This window comes from Ictalurus punctatus, chromosome 11, assembly GCF_001660625.3.
Source record: "Ictalurus punctatus breed USDA103 chromosome 11, Coco_2.0, whole genome shotgun sequence".
NCBI classification, from domain to species: Eukaryota; Metazoa; Chordata; class Actinopteri; order Siluriformes; family Ictaluridae; genus Ictalurus; species Ictalurus punctatus.
In genome coordinates this window covers 4,161,512-4,184,772 of record NC_030426.2, presented here as the reverse complement: position 1 = coordinate 4,184,772, position 23,261 = coordinate 4,161,512, and the positions used below count along the sequence as shown (strand labels likewise).

The following is a 23,261-nucleotide window of genomic DNA, read 5'->3' as shown; positions in this document are numbered from 1 at the left end:
TGCCATGTGTGCAGTATGCATCTCCGTGCCCCCTGAAAACCTCCTCTTGGCCTTATCTACCCTGGGGATTATCACAGACTTGTAATTTCGGTGTCTACCATTCCTCTGCTGCTCTGTTATTTGCATCCATTTACATGTAAATGCTAATGTGGGAGGCTAGTTCTTTGTCAGGGATTGTGTTTGTTGGTTGTTAATCATGATGAAATGATCATCAAATGATCATCTGATTTAAGCTGTGCATGTAAATATACATTAGGTGACAATACATTTTTTTCATTCTGAGGTATCAGAATGAATACAGCATGATCACCTGATTATCACCACATTCAAAAAAAAAAAAAATGTTTTGTCATCATGCATTTCACGCCATATTACAATAGGTACAGAATTGAACGCTTGTGTAATTCAATGCATATTATAGATAGTAAATAGTTGATTATGTGTATGCCTCCCATGTAGCAAATGTTAACACGGGGAAATTACCTGTCAAGAACAAACTCATCACTAGCTTGTGTACTTTATTGTCACCCAACATCCTGATCTCTTATTATACAGCGTGTCGAATATGATAGCCCGGGGGTAGTAACACAGTCTGCCGTATACTGTGAAATAATGGATGTGTAGCAAATATTATCATGACAAATTGTCTGTCATTCCTGTATAATTGCCCTAAACTACACATTAATTCATGTCTTGTCGGAAAAAAAGTTGTTGTCAACCAGTGCATTAAAATTCTGTGAATTCAGTGAACAAGGTTTGAAAAGGGTGAACAATAAGCTCCAGGTGATTTCTTTGCTTGATCCAATTGACCTCCTTCTTGACTTATTCGAGAAAATCCTTTCTTAAGCATTCATATAAGTAACATGGGTTTTGTAACTGTTGGTATAGATGTGCATTCTGGGCTTAAAATTAATATGGACATCATCATGATGGTTCTCCTGTTTCACAATTGCTACTCTGAAACAATTTGTACACAAGAGGAAATTATTTTGAATTGTCAGTGTACTCGTTGTTCATGGGTTAATTATTTTCTTTGCCTTTTATTTCATAAAAAAAAAAAAAAAACAGTGTCGATGTTGAGGTAAAAATGACTTTCTAGGATTTCTGGAAAGTCAAAACATGTGCTCCAACACTATTGCTTTGTCCAGCATCCTCGAGGGCCACAATCTAGCACTAGTTTGCTGGTTTTCATACAGTAACACACATATTCAATGCAGTAATTAACTGATCAGCTGAGTCAGGTGTGTTTAAACAGGGACATCAAGCTGTGCAAGATCTTCTGCATGGTCACTGGGTCTTGCTTGACCAATTGCATACTGACCTCTAGTGGTGTTTCTGGTGGTGTAGTCCCTGGGTCCACCTTGACCGTGACTACAGAACGAACGATAGTTCAGTGCTATCCGCTGCTGTAGAAGTTGTTGATAACATATTGAGAGACATTAGACCAAGCAATTTGAACACATGAAAATGTGAAGAAGGATCACTTAACCTTGTTTAATGCATAAGCCAACCACTATAATGAGCATGTTGCTGCTGAATGATCTCAGAATTAAATTAATCTGTGTGAACAGAACAAGTCAATATAATAAATACACTATATGGCCACCTGTGTGGACACGTGAGCATCACGCCCACATGTGGTTCTTCCCCAAACTCTTGCAACAAAATTGGAAGAACACAATTGTATACGTAGAATGTCTTTGAATGCTGTAGAGTTTCAATTTCCCTTCACTGGAACTCACAGGCCCAAACATGTTCCAACATGACAATGCTCCTGTGCACAAACCGAGCTCTATGAAGCCATGGTTTGCCAAGGGTGGAGTGGAAGAACTCGAGTGGCCTGCACAGAGCCCTGACCTCAACCCCACTGATCACATTTGGGGTGAACTAGAACTCCAACTGCGCCCCAGATCTCCTCACCCGACATCACTAATGCTTCTGTGGCCGAATGAGCACAAATCCAGACAGCCACACTCCTTTGCAGAAATGTGGAGGTTATTATAACAGCAAAGGGGGACTAAATCTGGAATTCAATGTTCAAAAGAAAACATTGGTGTAACAGTCAGGTGTTCACAAATTTTATTATCGACCATATTGTGTGCATTCCAGTGTCCGATGTAGAGTGACATGTAACTTGATAAGAGCAACTGTCCTACATTTCACTTTTTATTATTATTATTATTATTATTATTATTATTATTATTATTATTATTATTATTATTATTATTCACATCATACTTTGTAAATAGCATACAGTTACATGGTGCCAGCCAAAAGGAGGCAGTAGAACTTTGCCTATTTAAAATCAAAGAAAAGAGAAGAAAAGTGGTCTTTAGGGTCCTTTGGTATACAGTGGTGCTTGAAAGTTTGTGAACCCTTTAGAATTTTCTATGTTTCTGCATAAATATGACCTAAAACATCATCAGATTTTCACACAAGTCATAAACGTAGATGAAGAGAACACAATTAAACAAATGAGACAAAAATATTATACTTGGTTTATTGAGGAAATAAATAAATATATATATATATATATATATATATATATATATATATATATATATATATATATATATAAAGATGTTTAAAAAAAGATTTTAAAAAATAATTTAAAGATTATTAGTAATTCATTCAGTGTACAAGAGAAAGTAAAAGTGATTTATAAATGAATTAATGGTAGGAATAAGAGAAAGCTTTTCCACAATATATTTTTTTAAAATAGAATTTAATATAATTTATTGTTTATGATGGTTATGATTTCAGTACATAAGTAACACCTTTACTATTTTGAATATATATTTAACCAAAATGTTTTTAAAAGCAAAACTGTAAACAAGTAGACAGTATTTATACGTAACAATGGGAGGGTTTGGTGGACAAGGGAGCAAAAAGATTTTACAGCTAACATTGAGTACAAACACTAAGCAGTAATATAAGAGATATGTATGATGTAATGCCACTAAGCTTGCTTGATTGAGTGTATATCATGATTACCTATATTTTGTAACATAGGTTAACAGCATATGTACAGAATAATAAGAATGCACAGTTAATATTGTATTTTGTAAACAGAAAATATTCAAACTCTGCAAAACAATTCAGGCATCTTATCCCAAAGCACCTTTCTTAGAAATTCAATCCTTGAGTTGGTAATATGTACTGTATATCAAGTTTACAGTATATACTATATAAAATAAATGACTATAATTTACTTTGTTCATGCTGACCAAAAATATAGTGCTAATTTTAATTGTCATTTAAGTGTAGCCTGGTTTTTGCATTAATCACACCGATGACACACAAGACGCACAACACATCCAGGCCAAAACACATCCGTATGCATGTTTTAAATACAGAAAGAGTAAAAGATTGTAGAAACTGGGAACCTGGCACAAAATTGTGCATAATCAACCTGGCAAGACTTCAAAAACAAAGGATATGTAACCTAATAGTATCAACAGTTCATAGATTGAAAGCAAGTGTGTAATTAAGACTGATGGCTCCAAACCTGGAACCTTACTGAGGTGTGAAAAAGAAAAGAATGAATACACATGTATTTTTCAGTTGTAACGGTTTCTCTTATAGCACTGTCTCATAACCACATACTGGGAACTGGATTAAAGATGCGCAAGTCTTCCGAACATTTGAGCACCCACAAAACCAATTAAAATGGTTAAGTATCTAAAGTAGGGTGCACGGTGGCTTCACACCTCCAGGGTCAGGGGTTCGATTCCCACCGTGGCCCTGTGTGTGTGGAGTTTGCATGTTCTCCCTGTGCTGCGGGGGTTTCCTCCGGGTACTCCGGTTTCCTCCCCCAGTCCAAAGACATGCATGGTAGGCTGATTGGCGTGTCCAAAGTGTCCGTAGTGTATGAATGTGTATGTGATTGTGCCCTGTGATGGACTGGCACCCTGTTCAGGGTGTACCCTGCCCTGTGCCCTATGTTCCCTGGGATAGACTCCAGGTTCATCGTGACCCTGAAGAAGGAGGAGAACTGAGGGGAACAGAAGGAGGTGATGAAACCAGCAGGAATCTTTTAAGAATGATGCATATTTCTGGATTTAGTTAGAGCCTGGAGACAAATTTGTCATGTCTCATTCTTCCTTTTTTGCACCAGCCATGGGCACCAAGGTGACTACGCACATAGACTTGCTTTGGAATTGGAAAGACTAGAATGACTGGAAATTTCCATGCATGAGCCATGCTTCTATGTTTGTGCTGAACATCCTGATATAGAACACAAGTTGTGTTTTTTTTTTTTTTTGCTTTAGTTTGAACAAATTTCTATACTTTCCATTACACAATCTCTCTGATTTTCAGAAACACTGCAAAACTGTGGTGTTTTTAACCACATAAACTCCCAGGAGGGGTGGGTCCAGACTCACCTTCTTGTGACTACGGCTTTGCTATTTGTTTTGCTATAGTTACTAAATTATTCATAGTAGTTACAGCATAGTATTGATCAAAATGAATGACGGACTGATAAGTTGGGACATTAAGAGGTTCATTTTAGACCAAGTTCTATTCAAACTTTTTGTAGTGTAACCCAAAAATCAATCACCCAAGCAAACAACCCAACCAACAAGTCTGCATCGCGTTTAGAGTTTGCAAGGTTTTTTTTTTTTTTTTTACATTTTTATTGTGGCTCAGTTAACTATGTTTGAGTGAGTCATTTGTTAGAGGTCTGAACACATCTTAAGGTTCATGGTAAAGGCACATTCACTACTGGACACGGGAGCTTTTTTTTTTTTCAAAGTAGTTTTCAACTGATTTCATCTGTAGTACAAAACATATTGGAAATATTGAGTTTCCACTGAAGTTGTAAACTTGACATCATCTATGGTAGGTAACTTTTAAATGGAAATTGTGAAACATTACTAGAGAAACAATAATGGAAATTCTGGCCTGAAGGTTGGCACCTATTTAGTATTTCCCAGGTAAAAATGAAAAAAGAGGACAACATTAATTAGGAACCTTAGTTTCTGAAGTACAGTAAATACTGTGTAACCAATATTAACAAATCATGGATTATGTTTTCACAGACACAAGCATAATTTTCTGGTACAATGATCATGTATTTCTAATTTGGTTTAGTGTAAGCATTGTTCCTGTGTGTGCTATTTTCTTCAATGCTATTTCCTCGACTTACCAAGGCATATAAAAAAATTAACAATCAAAATGATCAGTCTGTCTGTTTATCAGGCCTGCTGATTTATTGATTGATTAATTGATTTATATATATATATATATATATATATATGTGGGCGCACGGTGGCTTAGTGGTTAGCATGTTCACACCTCCAGGGTCGGGGGTTTGATTCCCACCGTGGCCCTGTGTGTGTGGAGTTTGCATGTTCTCCCCGGGGGTTTCCTCCGGGTACTCCGGTTTCCTCCCCCAGTCCAAAGACATGCATGGTAGGCTGATTGGCGTGTCTAAAGTGTCCGTAGTGTATGAATGGGTGTGTGAGTGTGTATGTGATGCGATGGACTGGCACACCCTGGACTGGACAGGGTGTACCCCGCCTTGTGCCCGATGCTCCCTGGGATAGGCTCCAGGTTCCCCCGCGACCCTGAAAAGGAGTAAGCGGTTGAAGATGGATGGATGGATGGATGGATATATATATATGTATGTATGTATGTATGTACTTATTTGCAACCCGCCTAAACAATATTAAAAAAAAAAAAAAAAAACTACAAAAACGTTATTTTTCTTGGTATGTTCTTCTTTAGTATGTTTGGAGAACTAATTTTGGGGTTTATGGAGTACAATAGACTCTGTTAGGGGAAATATTATGGCGTATAATAATCTCTGAAGGAGTTTGTTACAAGTGGTCATTGTTTTACGATGTCCAGGTGGTGGATTAGGTAATTAGGCTGCTGTTGGCGAGTCTCTGTGGTCATTGTCCCGTTATTGACACTTAAAAAATTCTAGTACATTGGCCCTCATCCACTAAAAAAGTAGTCATCCATTACTGTTTTTCTACTTCCTTTTTACTGCTATATGTGTAATACCATCCTTCCCTTTTCAGCTGCTTATTAGTGATATTTCCCTATTCTCTCAGTTTAGTTTAGCTGCTGAATTGTTGCCTAAAGTAATCTCAGAATAATGGAATTGGCTGTCTTGTTTCAGTAGAAACTGACTGCCCATCTCTTTTGCTGTTTCTGTCTCCTGTAACGTCATAGGAGTTTCTTAATGAACATGGGAGCACCGAACCATTGCTGTAGTTAAGGTCAGTGTCAATCATCATTGATGACATAATCATCATTGGCATTCCATTCACAGCAAATGCAGGAGCAGTTACAGGAAGAGAAAAAAGAGCAAGAGTGCAATCATCAGAAAGGCTGAGATGCACCATACATCCTGTCGACTTTATAGTACTGAAGGTGAGAATTTGACAAGCTTGTTTTACGTGGCTCATTTGCATCTGTAGTTAGAGTGCACTGTATGTTAGAGTTAAGAAAGAGGAGCCAAGTTGCTGGCTGGTTGAAAGTCAAAATCCAAGTAAAGCCAAACAGATAGGTCTGTGATAGAGGAATATCCCAACCCGGATATTTCTGTTTACGTGCATGTTGTGTGATAAGTCTGCCTATGCTGATCGACTATTAAAATACACAGATGATGGATTCAAACCAAGATTGTATTTGTAGGATCGCAAAACCCTCATGTGAATTCTGTAGCCCGTGTCAGTCCTGGGGTAAAGAATATTGCTCTTTGCGACCAAACTGTGTTAAATCCATAAGGGGGATTATCTCTACTCAGAGAATTCCTCCTTTAATTCGCGCTGTGTTTCCAGACTTTTGGCGTTCAGCATGTTTAATCCTATTTTCTCCACTACACTGACGTATTTTTCATGGCTTTGATTTTCTGGTTGGTCTGAGTGGACTGCATAAACTAAATGTGAGAAATCACTGCAAAGGGGGACAACATGGTCTTACTGCTCATAAAATGATTAATGCTGCAAGAAATCAAGCATCTAATAAGCTCTGGTAAGATGCCTTTATTTATATGAAATAACCGTTATGTGGCTAAGTTATTAGGGGGATTTTACCATATTTGCAGTGAGAATTCAAAGGGTCCATGAAAAATTAGACAGTCTGGCTGGTGGAAGTGTTTCTAATGACTTACAGTATGGGTACCAGAGAGACCGAGCAGATCTTTATTTTTGCAATTATTGCAATTATGTTCAGGCAAAATTGGACAAATGATTCTAGTCAGCATAACTATAAATATTTGGTTTTGTTGGGTGACAAGTGTTCATTTTTCATGTGTGGGTGCTGTAGCTGAAGGGCTGTAACATTGACGTATGGTCTAGTTTGCAAATGGTTGTCCTGTTTTGCATGATTTCCACCAGGACAAGCAATGACAATAAAAGAAACATAATTATTATGTTTAGATTGTTTTGCCCTATTTTAATTTGCTGGTGTGAAGTGCATATATGCTATTTCATAAAATCAGACTATCAGACTTTTGTCCTTTATAGCTTTTGTCTTCCATGTTTCGTTGTTTGGGTGGGAAAACTCTTTATTTAATGTAAGTATATAAATTGTTCTCATTCAGAAAGTTTTTTTTTTTATTATTATTATGTCTGTATCTTAATTACCAGACTTGTATGTTTGGTAAGAGTTACGTGGTAGTTCGAGCTTTGATAAATAGATTAGCTTGTCTCTGCAAAGCAGGAAAATGTAGCCATGGTACCAGGCAGAGAGTGGTTAAGCAAGTGAAAACATTAAGCCTCAATGGTCCAGACCAAATGCTGGGTGAGCCTTTAATCAGTACGATCACCTCTGACCTGACTAGCAAAGAAGCAGCTCAAGATGACAGAGGCAAACACGGTTTTACTACACACACGTACGTTCACAACCAGCTAATTCAAGCAAGAATGCCCATAATTCCACATGCTATTCTCATACTACATATTTAGGATAAGGAGAAACAGTCACTCCTTTGAAATCGTGTCAGGCAGATCTGTAGGATTTAATGTCATGATTAACAGTGTGAAAATAATTTCTGCATGGTAGGTTGAGTTTTTTTTTTATGGCAAAACCCAGTCAGATGTTACTGTATTGTAATGAGGAATGTGGGTCTGTTCTTTCCTTTGTAAAGATCAGGAAATGTATGATTAAGCTGCTCTTTTCAGAGAAATGAAAAAAAGGAGCAAAATTCTTACAAAAATCATAACTTAAGCAACAGTCACCTTTGTGACTGTTGCTTGTCAGGCTGAACGAACACGATCCCCGCTGTAAGCCATGTCACACTGTAGGATCTCAGTCGCCATTAATGTCAGACTGTACGACAGTCAAAACACGAAAAACGGACGCAGGCAAGAAGACTCGTACAGAGTAGGAGAAGCCTCACTACAGGACTGTGCCTCAAATCTTCTGACACTGCAAGAATTTAATCGTAGGAAAAATTTGATCGCAACGGTCGTTAATCAGATGTCAGGGAAGACGTCAAACTAGTGATCAAAGACTACAGATTTTGGACTAGGATTATAGGAAACTTTTAGGATTCTCAAAATTTGTCTCAGGCGACCAAATTATGACCAAAATCGTACAGTGTGAACACAATCATATACCATGATCCTTGCTCAGATCTCTGCAGCATCAGTAACTCTTTACCCAAGAAATGTACTAACTTGAGATGACTGGTTTAGTAAATGAACTCATAAAGCAGTTGACACAGTTCCCAGTTTAAAGACTAAGCTAGATAGCAAATTTACAACAAAAGTTGTTTTTTTTTTTTTGTTGTTGTTGTAATGTATAAGTAAATAAATATCAGAAAGGACAAAGGCTTGAATGTAAACACAGTTTGGATTCTTAGACCTTCTCACAGTCATTGAGTACTTGCATGTCTGTTGCATTCAAGGGGAAAGGTGGGGACTGATACCCCAGTTGTACAATGGAAGGGGATGCCGAGTGATGGAGTGAGTTTTTCTTTGGAATCAGCTAACCTCTCGATTGTCATGTTCTACTTAGCCATTGGTCAGCAGTTGATACCTTGCATTCAGATGCACAAAGTCTCTATTAATGACTTACAGACCTAGGACGTGAATTGGGGCCTGCTATCTGAAATGCTTTCAGGGATGCCAAACTATCGGAAAATTTGTTGAAATACTTTAGCCGTTTTGAAAGCTGTTGGCAGAGCAAGAAGGGGAATTAGCTGCTATGACTTGGCAAACCAATCTGTGGCTACTAGGATGGGTTCTATTGCTATGTGTGACCAATGACATTGAGCAATGGAGAGCGGGTAAAGGTAACAGGCTGATAAGATTATATGGACTCTTGCTTTTGCATATGTGGAACATGATTTAATGCATTTGTAAACATCCAACACTATAGATTTCCACCAGTATTTGGTGCTAGGTAGTTCATGGGTCTTGGGGAGGCCTGGATATCCTGTGGTTACTGACAAATGGGCCCAAGTGATTCATTTATTGCAAATGTGAGTGGGCACATACATTTTGTTCTCAGGACATTGCAGAGGAATGGGATGGTTTTCTCTGGCCTGAAGAATTTCTGTATATACAGTACATCCCAAGTGACACTACAAAACAACATTCAGGGAGAATGTGGCTAGAGGTTTCAGAGGAGGTGAGTACCAGCATGAAAAATACATCACCCTCTGTGCTCTTAGAGCAGACATATATGATAAGATGAAAAGAATACTGCAGATATAATTGATGATAAAACTGGTCTTGGCTTGACAGTGCTGCAAAAGTAGAAAGAAATAGCACACGTTTTAGGAGCGTCAAGTATTTCTCCCCCATCTCAGAGCCATCTAAATCTACCACAAAAGGTTGCGATGGGTCAGGGAGATTCAAAATAAAACTGGTAGTAGGCCTACCTGAGGTGGTTAGAGAACTGCTAATCTGAGTTGTGGCAGGAGTACTGCAATGGTACTAAAACCACTAAAGTACCACCTATAGAATTTTGTAAAGCCCATTTCTGCATGTCTTTCATGGGTTTAGAGGTTACCCACTCAGTATCACCATGCACCTATTTTTTGTCTATGAAAACAAGCTCCTTGCTTATTATGTAGCCTAGAAAATGTTCAACATAAAATTCACACTCTCCCGCTTTCACAAAAAGTAGTTATTTAAGAGTCTTTGGTGGATACACTAATGTGTTCTCTATGTTTCCTTTAGGGAAAGAAAGTATATTAAAATGTTGTCTATGAATGCTATGACAAAAGTTCCAAGCATGTACCCAAGAACATCATACATGAATGCCTCAACAATTGAGGGGCACTGACCAAACCATATGTCATGATCAAATATTTATAGTGTCCGGAGATGGTACTGAAGGTGGTCTTCCAATCCTCATCCCTACCAAATATGAAAGGGTCATTGAAACAATAATGGCCAATGGATCAAGACTATGTTATGATGAAGGGGCTTATGCACTCTGGTGAAACTCAAATCTATGACACCAGAAGCTTAATGCTTACAGTAGAGCCACCCATGGTGAATTGATCTAAGGGGAGAGGTCAGACCAAAAGCCCTCCCCCATGAAGTGAGTCCTGATAAAAATATTAAGTGTATCCTGCGCAGATTAAACACACCGGGTCTCATCTCTGGAGTCAGGCCTGGGGTTGTGTCTGAAGATGAGGGCCTTTTGATCAGACCACCCTCATAACCTGGTAGGTTTTTTCCCAATATGGTGACAGGGAGCCATTTTTGGGCTTGTGGGCTCACCACATACAGGATGAATGGTGGGGTTGGGTGGGTGGCAGACATGTGATGGACAGTTTTTTTTTTTTTTAAATCGTGTTGCAAATATATGGGAATCACACTCCTCAGACTCCCTGGAAAAGTTTATTCCAGAGTTCTAGAGAGTAGACTCCATTGTTGATCAATGGACTTCTGGAGTCCTCATGAATCCTAAGTCTACATGTAAGTAATGCTAAGTCTACATGTATTTTGTAGATCTGGAGAAGGCTTTCAATTGTTTGCGTTGACGTTTACAGCGTATATTGATGATGGGGTATCTGGATTGATACTTTATGTAAGAGCTTTGTTCTCAATCTTGGCATTAAAGCAAAACCATTTAAGATGGTCCCATATGGAAACAATAAATATGTGCACCTACAAAACAAACAAACAAACAAACAAACAAAAACAGTTTAAACCCAAGACTCACCCTGGCTTCAGTGGACAATCTAAGTTTTGGAACTGCTGCTGTAATCATGAAGGCTATCCTGTGCATATCTCAGGACACTTATTCACAAAAATATAGAAATACAAGGCATGGTTAGAGCTAAACAACTGTCATACAAAGCCTAGTAATGTCACTGACACAATGCAGGGGTGAAATGTCAAATATGCAAATATGTGGTAAGAGTCTTGGCTATCTAAGGAAGTGTTTGTAATTGTTAACAGGTATGTTGAATTAGAAGTCTGAAGATTGTGAACAGGGATATGCTGCTTGTGAGTCTTGTGAACAATTATGTGATGTGGTTTGTTGTTTACAGGCTACTTGGAAAGTGTGAGTAATGTAGGTTTTTAATTTCAGAGGCAGGTGCTGACAGACATAATGTACATGTAATGAGTGACTCCAGCTTAAGTCAGTATCAACAGTTAAGACATAGTATGGATCATGGTAGGGGTTTTGAAAGGGTCACTTGTGTCACATCTGGGTTAAGATATTCTAGCATTTTCTATTAAAACTATTCCATGTATGATCATTGTCTTCACTTACGTTGGTGTGGGATTTTAATGTCTTAATTACAGGAGTCAGAGCCGCTCAAACGCCATGTTATGCTCACAATATTTTCCTATTTATAATGATTACATGATAACATGATTAGTTTTATTAGCATAGATGTAGAGCTACAAAGTATTTCTTGGTGTCCCCCTTTTTTTTTTAAACCTCATGCATTCATTGCTATTATCATATAAGGACAGGAATTTGGAACACAGACCTACAAGTGAAAAACTTTATAGTCTAGTATCAAATATATTATCACATTATTTAGTCTTCCTTTTGCAACGTTACTGTGTACTGTGTTGTAATTAAATAAAGAAAGAAATAAATCCAAACAAAATAGCCATGAAATTGCTTCATTGCTAACCAGCTGACTTCTAAATGTCATCAGATTGGAGCTCCACATGCAGACGGGGCTCACGGTTGCCTGTTCAGCTTGTTGGTGGTCGATTTGCCCTTTAAATTGCACTGCTTCGGGCCCAAACAACTCCTGCTTTGTGTGCCAGATTTGGGAGACACAAGCTCAGTGCTTGGTGCTCTATCAAATCCCAAACCCTAGAAATAGGCCCTCTGTTCTGTTAAACAAAAAGAGACTTTCTGAGAACTGGAGAAAAATAGTTTGGTTTGAAGGCAGATTTGACAGGCTAGGAAAATGTTTGGTTTCTTCCTGGATGGATTAAATTAAATCAGCCTTTACCTAATGTATGTCTGGTTCTTTTGGTGAGTTAAACCTAGTTTCACGCAACTAGAGTGCAGTCCCAAAATATGTTTAATTTATAACTGTGACATTCCTTTATTTCTTTAATCTAAGTGATATTTAGATTGAACTTTGACCATATTTTTATATATATATATTTTTTACCAGAATACATTTGTATGTACTGTATCTTACATTTATGATTTATTCATTGTCTGCTTGGAGAGAGTGACTAATTGCCTGGTCTTTCTCCCGTGGTCCTAGATAGAAATCATTCATTCTGTTTTTGGTCTTTGTGGCTTCTCTGACACTGTGACAAATCTGTCTCTGTCTCGACGTCCCGATTTGGGTGCAACAAATATTTTCTGGCTGAGCATTAAATATATTCCGGCTGTCATAGCAGCTTTTACTGGTGATAGCTCAACTAGCCCAGCTGAACACATAAACATAACAACTGTTTATCACTTAAGCAACTGCAACTAGTTCATCTCTTTGCAAGTCAGCTCATGTTAGTCCTTCTGGCGAAGCGTTACATTTTTCTTAATGCCCCATTGCCATAGGCTGAGAAGCACAGTGTATGAATCTTTGTTTAAAATGAACCTCTTGTTTTTGCAACCTTCTATGCAGACATTTTTATAGAGGAGAAGAGAGCGCTAAATTGCACTGAATACTCATTGACATAGTTCAGAGAGGAAAATGCAAATTTGTTTAAATCTATCTCCCAGAATTTAAGCCTGATATGTAGAGCCTTCTAAGTAAAACTATCCAAGTTGCTTCTATGAAATGAGCCGTGACTAAAATGTGCAGAGTCAGTCGGTGGTGACACGGCTTATTATTCCGAAATTCATGTCTCAATAACACAGAGTCGAGCACTACAAACAGGATATTTTCTGATCCGCTCCTACATATTTTGCTCATTTTTTAATGCAAGCAGCTCAGTCAAGTTTTAATAAACACATGCAGCAGACATTGTACAATAATACAAACATAACACATGAACAATATTCAATCTAAAACGATATCCAATCTAAATCTAAAGTTTAAAGTCCATACACAGCACTAAGGCCAAAACCAAGAAGAAGAAAAAAGGTACTACAAAAGCCTTAATCTGGACTAAAAACATTTGAAACTTTTCAAGTTTTTAACATTGTAACTTAGACCCTAATTCCCACCCAAGGAGTAAACTAGTAGACCAATTAAGTAAAGTCTCTAGTTAGAAAGACTAGGTATCTTTATCTTTTTCATTTTCCATGAATGAACTCCATGTGTTATTTCAACATGTATTTTCTCACAACATATACTACCATATCTGTTAATGTGTATATTGTAAAATATATCGTAAAATACTTGGAACCATGTATTTCATAAATAAAGCAGTAATGCTGAGCAGATTTAAGTGGTTACCGACACAATGCAGGACTTTTGAGCCTTTTTAAAAAAAAAAAAATATTATTATTTTTTTTTTTATCTCTTAGTGGTATTAAATCATTCACTTCTTTCCAATGCCATATTGTTGTTAAACTTCATACAAAAGAAGTTATAGTAAAAACTATGTTAAAAAAAAGGCAATGTATCGAAGAGTAATTTTTCAGCTACTTCAAGTTCCGATTAATGTCATCAACCACCCAAGGACATGATAAACTTTCTTTCCTGGAGGGTAGGTGGTACAAGTCTGCCATTACACTGACTTCATCAGCAATGGCGCATTAACTGAAGGGTTTTTTTTTTTTTTTTTTGTGAGAACATAGCTTCTATTTAGAATACACTCTCTTTATCCCAAAGACTTCAGGCCAGAGGAAGATGCCACAAACTTACAAAATGTGAAAAAGAGATAAGGAGGAACAAGGGGAGCATTCTTTTTTTTTTTTTAGCCAGGGTCTTTTTAGGCTGGAGGGAACTGTCTGTAGCATGCATCACCTCTCAGTTTGCGTTCATAAAGTCCATCCACGCACACTTCTCACGTAATGCCATGCTGTGCCAGTACAAATAACACCAGACATTTCAGGCAGTCATTTCTTTTTTTTCCAAATCCTCACCCCACACACTCACATTTCACCCAAAATGCCTTGTTTCATACACATATAAACTACATGTTAATATATAAATGCATTTATACAAACCAACTCATGAAAATTCACAAACTTTTTTTTCGGAAAGGTTTTTCTTAAAATGTAAATTCTGCTTTAAGAAAGATTTAACTCAATATAAGTTTTAGAAACATGTTATGTGACTTCAATTTGGTTGATGAAGCAATTTTTTTATAACGGTATTCACTACATCACAGACTTAATGTTAATGAATTATACATTTTTATTGAATTTACAGATATGTTTATATCATTTACCTACACATATAATGCAATGTTTAATTAGGGAAATGTTTAATTAACACTTTAAATATATTTTACCGCATAATATAAGGCTCAAATTCCTGTTTAGTTCAGTCTGTCTTTAATGATGAAGTGATGTTAGGCGTCACTAAGTGAGTTAATGACTGTGCACTGTGTGAGTTGCATTTAAATAAACATTTACTAAGTTTGTAGTGGTTAGCACGTTCGCCTCACATCGGGGGTTCGATTCCCGCCGTGGCCCTGTGTGTGTGGAGTTTGCATGTTCTCCCTGTGCTGTGGGGGTTTCCTCCGGGTACTCCGGTTTCCTCCCCCAGTCCAAAGACATGCATGGTAGGCTGATTGGCGTGTCTAAAGTGTCCGTAGTGTATGAATGGGTGTGTGAATGTGTGTGTGATTGTCCCCTGCGATGGATTGGTACCCTGTCCAGGGTGTACCCCGCCTTGTGCCCCATGCTCCCTGGGATAGACTCCAGGTTCCCCGTGACCCTGAAGATGATAAGCGGTATAGAAGATGGATGGATGGATGGATTTACTAAGTTTGCTAAAGTTTCTATGAAGGTTAGACTATAGCCTTCCAAAAATATTTTTCTCACATAAAGCTACTTTGGTGTTACATTTATAGTAAATGCACGTCTAAATCAATTTTCTTGTTATTCTGATGAACATGGAAGTAAAATCTATGACTTCAATTCGCTTAATGTATACACTGCTTTGATGGTTTCAATGCATTGTTTGCAGATTATGTTTACAAATATGCTGAATGTGTTATAAAGTAAAGGATAAAATAATTTAACATTTTGATGTTAAAGATTCCTCAAATATAGTAAATAAACAGCTCAGTACAGCATGACAGCTAGAATACATGAATACATTTCAAATAACGAAGTGATGTTAGTCCTCACTAAGTCAGTTAATGACTGTGTACTGGTGTACTGTGTTACATACATTTGCGAAGTTTGCCAAAGTTTCCATGAACTTCCATGAAAATATTCCAAAAATATTTTTCCACCAATATTCTAAAACATCTGCTGTAACAACAATTTGCTCACAGTGGAAACATAGAAACTAAAAATGCTGCAACAATGTTGTAGGAATGGGGATATTATGTAAAAAATGTTCTTAGGACACTCAGATAAGTTGGTAGACTGAACATTAATGGAAACAAAAGTTCCCATTAGAATCACAATGTTCTGAAAACATTCTGCTAACCTAAACTGAGATAAACCGGCCTAATTAAATGGCCTAATTGTAAACAACACAAAATCTTCTTCAAGTTATCACAGAAATGACAGAAATCAGGTCATCAACAGCTTACAATTCATGTAATAATGCAATTAAACTGAAAAGACGGAAGTTTTTAAGTAGCATTATAATACGCTAAGACTGGTAAATCAGGACTTTAGTGCAGACCTCAGTCTCACACGTGTTGGATGTGAATATGCATTTTGCTCGGGGCTCTAACAGCAAGAATGTCTGAATTGCTTCTCTGTTGGACCAAGGAACAACAGGTTAGCTTTGTTAAGCAAATGATATTTGTAATTTGTGTGTGTTTGTGTGTGTGTGTGGTGCTGGGGTGGTTGGGGGACATGACAAAATAAAATAAAAAATCTTTTGAAGAATTGCTCAGAGGAGTGTTAACTTTTCAGTATTTTCTCTTAAAATAACAATACACTTGAAACCATGCATCAATTATGAAATTTGATTTTCAAGTAGAGGCAAGAGAAAAAAAAAACCTGGGGCAGTACTTAGGCATGGGTGTGAATTTAGAGTTCATGCACATTCCTGACTTAATTACGTTTTTATCGGTTGCATCAAGATTTATGTTTAGACATGTTTCCAAAAGGCAAACACACACAATCAAGCTTGTACTCACACACATCCTCTTGCACATAAACACAGAAAAACAATATTCCATTCCAGTACTGTTATAACAACTGGGGGGGGGGGGGGGGGGGGGGGGTGCTTCACTGTAGAACTCAAGTAAATGTAATGAAAACCATTTTGTTTAAAATTCTCACATGAAGCTACTCTGGCATTACATTTATAGTGAGTACATGTCTACATCAATTTCCTTGTTATTCTGGTAAATATGCAACTAAAATCTATGACTTCAGTTCAGTTCCATTAAATTACGCACTTTGCTGGTTTGAACGCAGTGATGATGATTACAATTGTGCTGAATGTGTTATAAAGTAAAGGATCAAATAATTTAACATTTTGATGTTAATGATTCCTCAAATATAGTAAATAAACCGCTCAGTGCAGCAAGACGGCTAGAACACATGAATACATTTCAAATATATGCCAAAGCATTTTTTGACTTCCTAAGAGTGAACTATTTTAAAAATGCTTTAGCTTTTAGTTGACATGAGGCATAATTAATAACTGAAATACATCTGGGTACTTATCTCTCTAAGTGTGTGTGTGTGTGTGTGTGTGTGTGTGTGTGTGTGTGTGTGTGTGTGTGTGTGATAGAGAGAGAGAGAGAGAGAGAGAGAGAGAGAGAGAGAGAGAGAGATAGAGAGAGATATGGTCATCATGCTCCAACATTTAGAATTTACTCTGCCCTTTTTTGGAGCAACAGTAGCAGTAATTGTTCCTTGGATGTTTAGAACAAATAATGTTTTATGCAGGCTGAGTGGAACTAAAGATCAAACAGTAGTTAGCCCTAAGCCAGTTTCAGTTTAGAGATGTGCAAATCCGTTAAAAAGAGTCTTTTGTAAAATGGTAATGGTGACGTCAAATGAACTCTATAAAAGTATAAAGTCATCATTTAGGAGGACAACTCAGGAAAAGGCAAACAACTTTTCTTCCCCTCTCTTGAATATCTTCACTGGTGTGTCTTTGGCATTAAGTTCATCTGGCCTACAAGCCGGATTGCCCCTGAGTTCTTTTATTTGGTCACTTTAACCTGGCCGAGCTCACGAACTGACTATTTATTGAGATCTCTGTGTTGATTTGTTGCGCATAACAATATGTTGGACATGCTTGAGTACAGTCATTACCAGGTGAGATACAACTTTAGTCCTTGATCTTATATTTTTAATTTGATCCAGGGCCTTGTTGTTTAGACTTTTAGATCTGTCTTATGATTTAATTTCTGTAACAAGTGTCGTTTCTCCTTCCTGCAGGTGCAGACTCATTTGGAGAGCCTCAATAAGTACCACCTCCAGCAGAGTCCAAGGCAGCAGGTGAAGCACTATCTGCCTAGCACACTTGGGGCTAAGCTCAGCCCTCCATTAAACAGCCAGCATCCGGAGCACGGCATGCCCCCCGGCCCCGGAGCCAGCGCCCCCAACAGCCCTATGGCCCTTCTCACCCTCACCAACAACTGCGAGAAAGAGGTAACTCACCATACTTTTAATTAAAGTGACTATATTTTTCTCATCAATTTAAAACAGATTATCTTTAGTTCATTTTGACCTGAGATCGACATGCTAAACCAGAATGTAAAGGTTACTGATATTTGTAAATATGAAGAAAAAAGCTTTTCAGTTCCTGTCACATGATCTACATTTGTTTCGCTCTTATATATTTCGCTCTTCGCTCTTGGTTTGCTTTTATTGTTAATAATTGTTAATAAAAATAACTTTTTTTTTTTTTTTTTCAATTTAGTGATACTAAATGAAAGGGGCTGGACTGAGATTTGGATTCTGAAGCACATTCACTTCTTTTGTGTAGATCATTCATCAATATAGATTAAGAAAATGCTGTAACTGCATATTCAGTCATGGTTTACGGTTTATAAAGTGTTATTCATATATGATCTTTTTTGCTTATATGTTCTTCTGCTGCTCTAGATGGATGACGTAATTGAAGACATTATCAGTTTGGAGTCAAGTTATAATGATGACATCCTTGGATTAATGGATGCAGGACTTCAAATCCCAAATACGGTAAACTATCAGAGATATGATCATAATCTTTCATTTGTTTCAATAATTTCTGTCTGTGTATATTAATTTGAACTCCTTTTTAGATCCCAGTTTCTGCAAATCTACTTGACGTCTATAGTAATCATGCACTTCCTCCAGCTGGAGTCACCATTGGGAATTCCTGCCCGTCTAGTTTACCTAATGTGAAAAGGGAATTCTCAGGTATATCAGCTTCCATTATGTCTGTAATAATTCTGCCTAGAGCACCCATTAAAGCTATTTAAGCAGAGTTCCTCATAAATTTGTCAGAATTAAACTCATAAAAAATGTCAGAATTCTCATAAACCTCCCATAAACAATACCATATTAAATGGGAACTGAGAGGGGGTTTATTTAAATAAAAAAATTAAAATAATAAACTATCCACATTGTGTGCAATTTTAAGTGCACATTTGCAACCATAAATAAAATCTATATTGTACCAAATGATCCCAGCTCCTGACATGATGCACGTGGACCAACCTGGACCATGTGGCAAGTTTGACTCTTATGAGAGGCCCGAAGGCCTTCCAGTAGGTATGTTTCCCTCTGCTTGGCAAACACATGTATAAGTCTTAGATTAGAGTTAACCATATGATGTGTCTTCGCACATATTACTATATTTTATCGAGCGAAAGAATACACAATCTTTTTTTTTTTTATCAGGATAGTGCATGTTAAATGCATTTTCTTTCTGTAATAAATGTAATTGTGATTGGTGAAAAATTGCACACAATTTGGATGCCTGGTTACGAAAAGATATACTGATAAACATGTCCGATTGCAGAATAATAAGTGTTCCAAATTGTAAATTATACAGTATATTATATATAATTTTTATTCTAAAGATTTTTTTTTTTTTTTAAGAAGCAGAAGTCAGAGCTTTGGCAAAAGAGAGGCAAAAGAAGGACAACCACAACCTGAGTAAGAATAATTCTTATATAATTCAAACACAGTTTGCCTTTTCTGCCATGGTCAATATGCTCCCTGTCTAACAAACATGCTTCTTTTTTCCTCTCTTCCTAGTCGAACGAAGACGGCGCTTTAACATAAATGACAGAATTAAAGAACTTGGGACTTTAATTCCCAAATCTAATGATCCGTAAGTCAACCAGCTAGCTATAATTGCCAACGTTAAAAATCACATTAAGGCTACTTAAAAGTAAACCAAAAGGATTTCTCTTTGTGAATAGAATAAAAAGAAAATCATTTAAGCATTGATAGAGAAATGTGATATGGGTTTACTTTGGGTTTTATAGCGACATGAGGTGGAATAAAGGAACTATTCTAAAGGCCTCAGTGGACTACATCAAGAAGCTACAGAGAGAGCAGCAGAGAGCAAAAGAGCTGGAGAGCAGACAGAAGAGACTGGAGCACACCAACAGACACCTCATGCTTCGCATTCAGGTACGCAAAATGAATTATTCATTTGCAAAAATATGGTTTTATACCGGTATCCATACTAAAGCTTTGAAGCAATAACTCTTGGAAGCTCAGGACAGTACAAAACATACATTACACTTCAGTAATAGATTAAGTAGAAGTGATAATATATTGAAATATACTGCATAATATGTAGCAGAAATACATAATACAGTATACACACTACTGTTGCAAGGCTCATTTTCTGATTTGTATTGGGTGTAAAATGAGAATATACAGTGCCCTCCACTAATATTGGCACCCTTGGTAAATATGAGCAAAGAAGGCTGTGAAAAACTGTCTTTATTGTTTAATCTTTTTTATCTTTTGGTCAAAAATTCACAAAAATACTCTGCGCTCATGGATATCAAACAATCGCAAACACAACGCAGGTTTATAAATAAATAAATAAATAAATAAATATTTGTTAAATATAGGTGTGCAAGAATTATTGGCACTCCTATGAATTCATATGAGAAAAATATATTTGAAGTATATTCCCATTGATATTTTACATTTTTTTTTAGTACACCTGGGTGACTAGGAACAGGAAATTGTTCAAACATGACTTCCTGTTTCACAGGGGTATAAATATGAGGTAACACATAGGCCAAATTCACTTAGTCATTCATAACAACGGGTAAGAGCGAGGAATATAGCTGTGATGTGCGGGAAAAGGTTGTTGAGCTTCACACAATGGGAAGTGTCTATAAGAAAATAGCACAGGTATTGAAAATGCCCATTTACTCCATCAGGGCAATAAATAAGAAGTTCCAGTCAACTGGAAATGTTAGGAATCAACCTGAAAGAGGATGTGTGTCTATATTTTCTCAACACACTGTGAAGAGGACGGTTCGAGTGACCAAAAATCTCCAAGGATCACAGCTGGAGAACTGCAGAAGTTAGTTGCATCTTGGGGTCAGAAAGTCTCCAAAACTACAAGCTGAAGTTACCTACAAGACCCTTGAGTTGCTTGGAAGGGTTTCAAGAAAAAAGCCTCTACGTTTTTTGCCAGACACTACTGGAACTTCAAATGGGATCGGGTTCTATGGTCAGATGAAACCAGAATAGAGCTTTTTGGTAATAAACACAGAGCTGGTTTTGGTGCACACAGAGAGGTAGCCATATGGAAAAGTTCCTCATGTCCATGGTTAAATATGGAGGTGGATCTTTAATGTTTTGGGGCTGTTTTTCTGCCAAAGGACCTGCACATTTTGTTAGGATACATGGCATCATGGACTCGATCAAATATCAACAGATATTAAATGAAAACCTGACTGCCTCTGCCAGAAAGATTCAAATGGGCTGTGGTTGGATCTTCCAGCAGGACAATGATCCAAAACATCATCAAAATCAACACAGAAATGGTTTACTGACCACAAAATCAAGGTCCTGCCATGACCATCCCAGTCCCCTGACCTGAACCCCATAGAAAACCTGTGGGGTGAACTGAAGAGGAGAGTCCACCAGCGTGGACCACGAAATGTGAAGGATCTGGAGAGATTCTGTACGGAGGAACGCTCTCAGATCCCTTGCCCTCCAACCTCATCAGGCATTAAATGAGAAGACTCAGAGCTCTTACCTTGGCAAAGGGGAGGTAGCACAGAGACTAAAATGGTGCCAATAACTGTTGCACACCTATAAATAACAAAGTTGTTTTTTTTTTGATAAACCTGTGCTGTATTTGCAATTGTTTGACGTCCATGAGAGCAGAGTATTTTTGTGAATTATTTGAACAAAAGATCACCAGGGGGCGCGCGGTGGCTTAGTGGTTAGCATTCACTCGCCTCACACCGCCAGGGTTGGGGTTCGATTCCCGTGGCCCTGTGTGTGTGGAGTTTGCATGTTCTCCCCGTGCTGCGGGGGTTTCCTCCGGGTACTCCGGTCCCAGTCCAAAGACGTGCATGGTAGGCTGATTGGCGTGTCTAAAGTATCCGTAGTGTATGAATGGGTGTGTGAGTGTGTATGTGATTGTGCCCTGCAATGGACTGGTACCCTGTCCAGGGTGTACCCTGCCTTGGGCCTGATGCTCCCTGTGATAGGCTCCAGGTTTCCCTGTGAGTAAGCGGTTGAAGATGGATGGATGGATGGATGGAAGATCAACAGGTTAAACAATAAAGACAATTTTTCACGGCCTTCTTTGCTCATATTTACCAAGGATGCCAATTTAGTGGAGAGCACTGTTGGTTTAGAGTAATGAATATGTACATGTGTTTATGGGTCAGGAGCTGGAGATGCAGGCTCGTGCTCATGGCCTGGCTGTAGGAGGCTCCTCAGCGCTCTGCTCCACTGAGTTGGTGGCCTGCGCCATCAAAGAAGAACCCATCAGCTACACAAGCTGCTCATCCGACCTGTACACACGTTCACACCTCTCCAGCCCGGATCATTCTCGGCCCACCACTCTGGACCTCAACAATGGCACTATTAGCTACAGTGACAGCACCACAGAGGAGGCAGAGACAGAGCTCTACGCAAGCCACAAAGAATCATCAACCAAGCTAGACGACATGTTTCTGGAGAACACTCTGTCACCAGTGGGCACCAGTAACCTGCTGCTCTCCTCAGGTTCCCCCACACACTCCAATGACAGCAGCAGACGAAGCAGCACGAGCACAGAGGAACAGGACAAGGGCTGTTAGCACTGCTAATGAACTTTTAACAATGCTTTATGACCGTTATTGTTTTTGCTGTTGGATTGATTGTACTGGCAATACTGTGGTGTTGTCTGTCTATACAAAAAATGTATTGTCTAAATGCTGACTGCAAATATGCCCGGGATTCTTGATTATGCTAGTAGTGTATTCAAAGATGTTTCTGTGCACTCCTAAAGATATACAAGGATTTGGAACACAGTTGGGATTTTGGGGATCTTTTGAAATGTTATTTGTTATTTTAAATATTTTTTAAAAAAATCTGTTACGTCCAGTGTTTTTCTCACAAGTCTGATTCCATTTTAGCCATGATTTTTGATATTTATATATATATATATATATATATATATATATATATATATATATATATATATATATATATATATATATATATATATATAAAAATTAGACACGACAAAAAAAAAGACAAGAGAAACATTAGTTATGCCATGACACCTCATCCAAGTTTGTACTCGCATTAGAATGTATATTATTAGCATATCTGTAATCTGTCATATATATGTA

The 23,261-nt window shown here is 37.7% G+C and overlaps 1 protein-coding gene across 3 annotated transcripts; it reads left to right on the top strand.

The window, feature by feature from the left end:
* The first annotated feature begins 17,533 nt into the window (after positions 1 to 17,533).
* Positions 17,534 to 22,987, top strand: mitfa (melanocyte inducing transcription factor a). 3 transcript variants are annotated; one of them, XM_047158685.2, is made up of 9 exons: positions 17,534 to 17,757; positions 17,881 to 18,093; positions 18,550 to 18,645; positions 18,729 to 18,846; positions 19,120 to 19,200; positions 19,534 to 19,587; positions 19,690 to 19,765; positions 19,923 to 20,070; positions 22,311 to 22,987. In XM_047158685.2, exons 1-9 carry the CDS (start codon positions 17,725 to 17,727, stop codon positions 22,722 to 22,724), a joined length of 1,233 nt encoding a protein of 410 aa, XP_047014641.1. In that variant the 5' UTR covers positions 17,534 to 17,724; the 3' UTR covers positions 22,725 to 22,987. The 3 variants fall into 3 exon arrangements, with proteins under 3 accessions (XP_047014641.1, XP_017334736.1, XP_017334738.1); XM_017479247.3 differs by having other exon boundaries at positions 19,531 to 19,587; XM_017479249.3 differs by lacking the exon at positions 19,120 to 19,200 and having other exon boundaries at positions 19,531 to 19,587.
* The last annotated feature ends 274 nt before the right edge of the window (positions 22,988 to 23,261 follow it).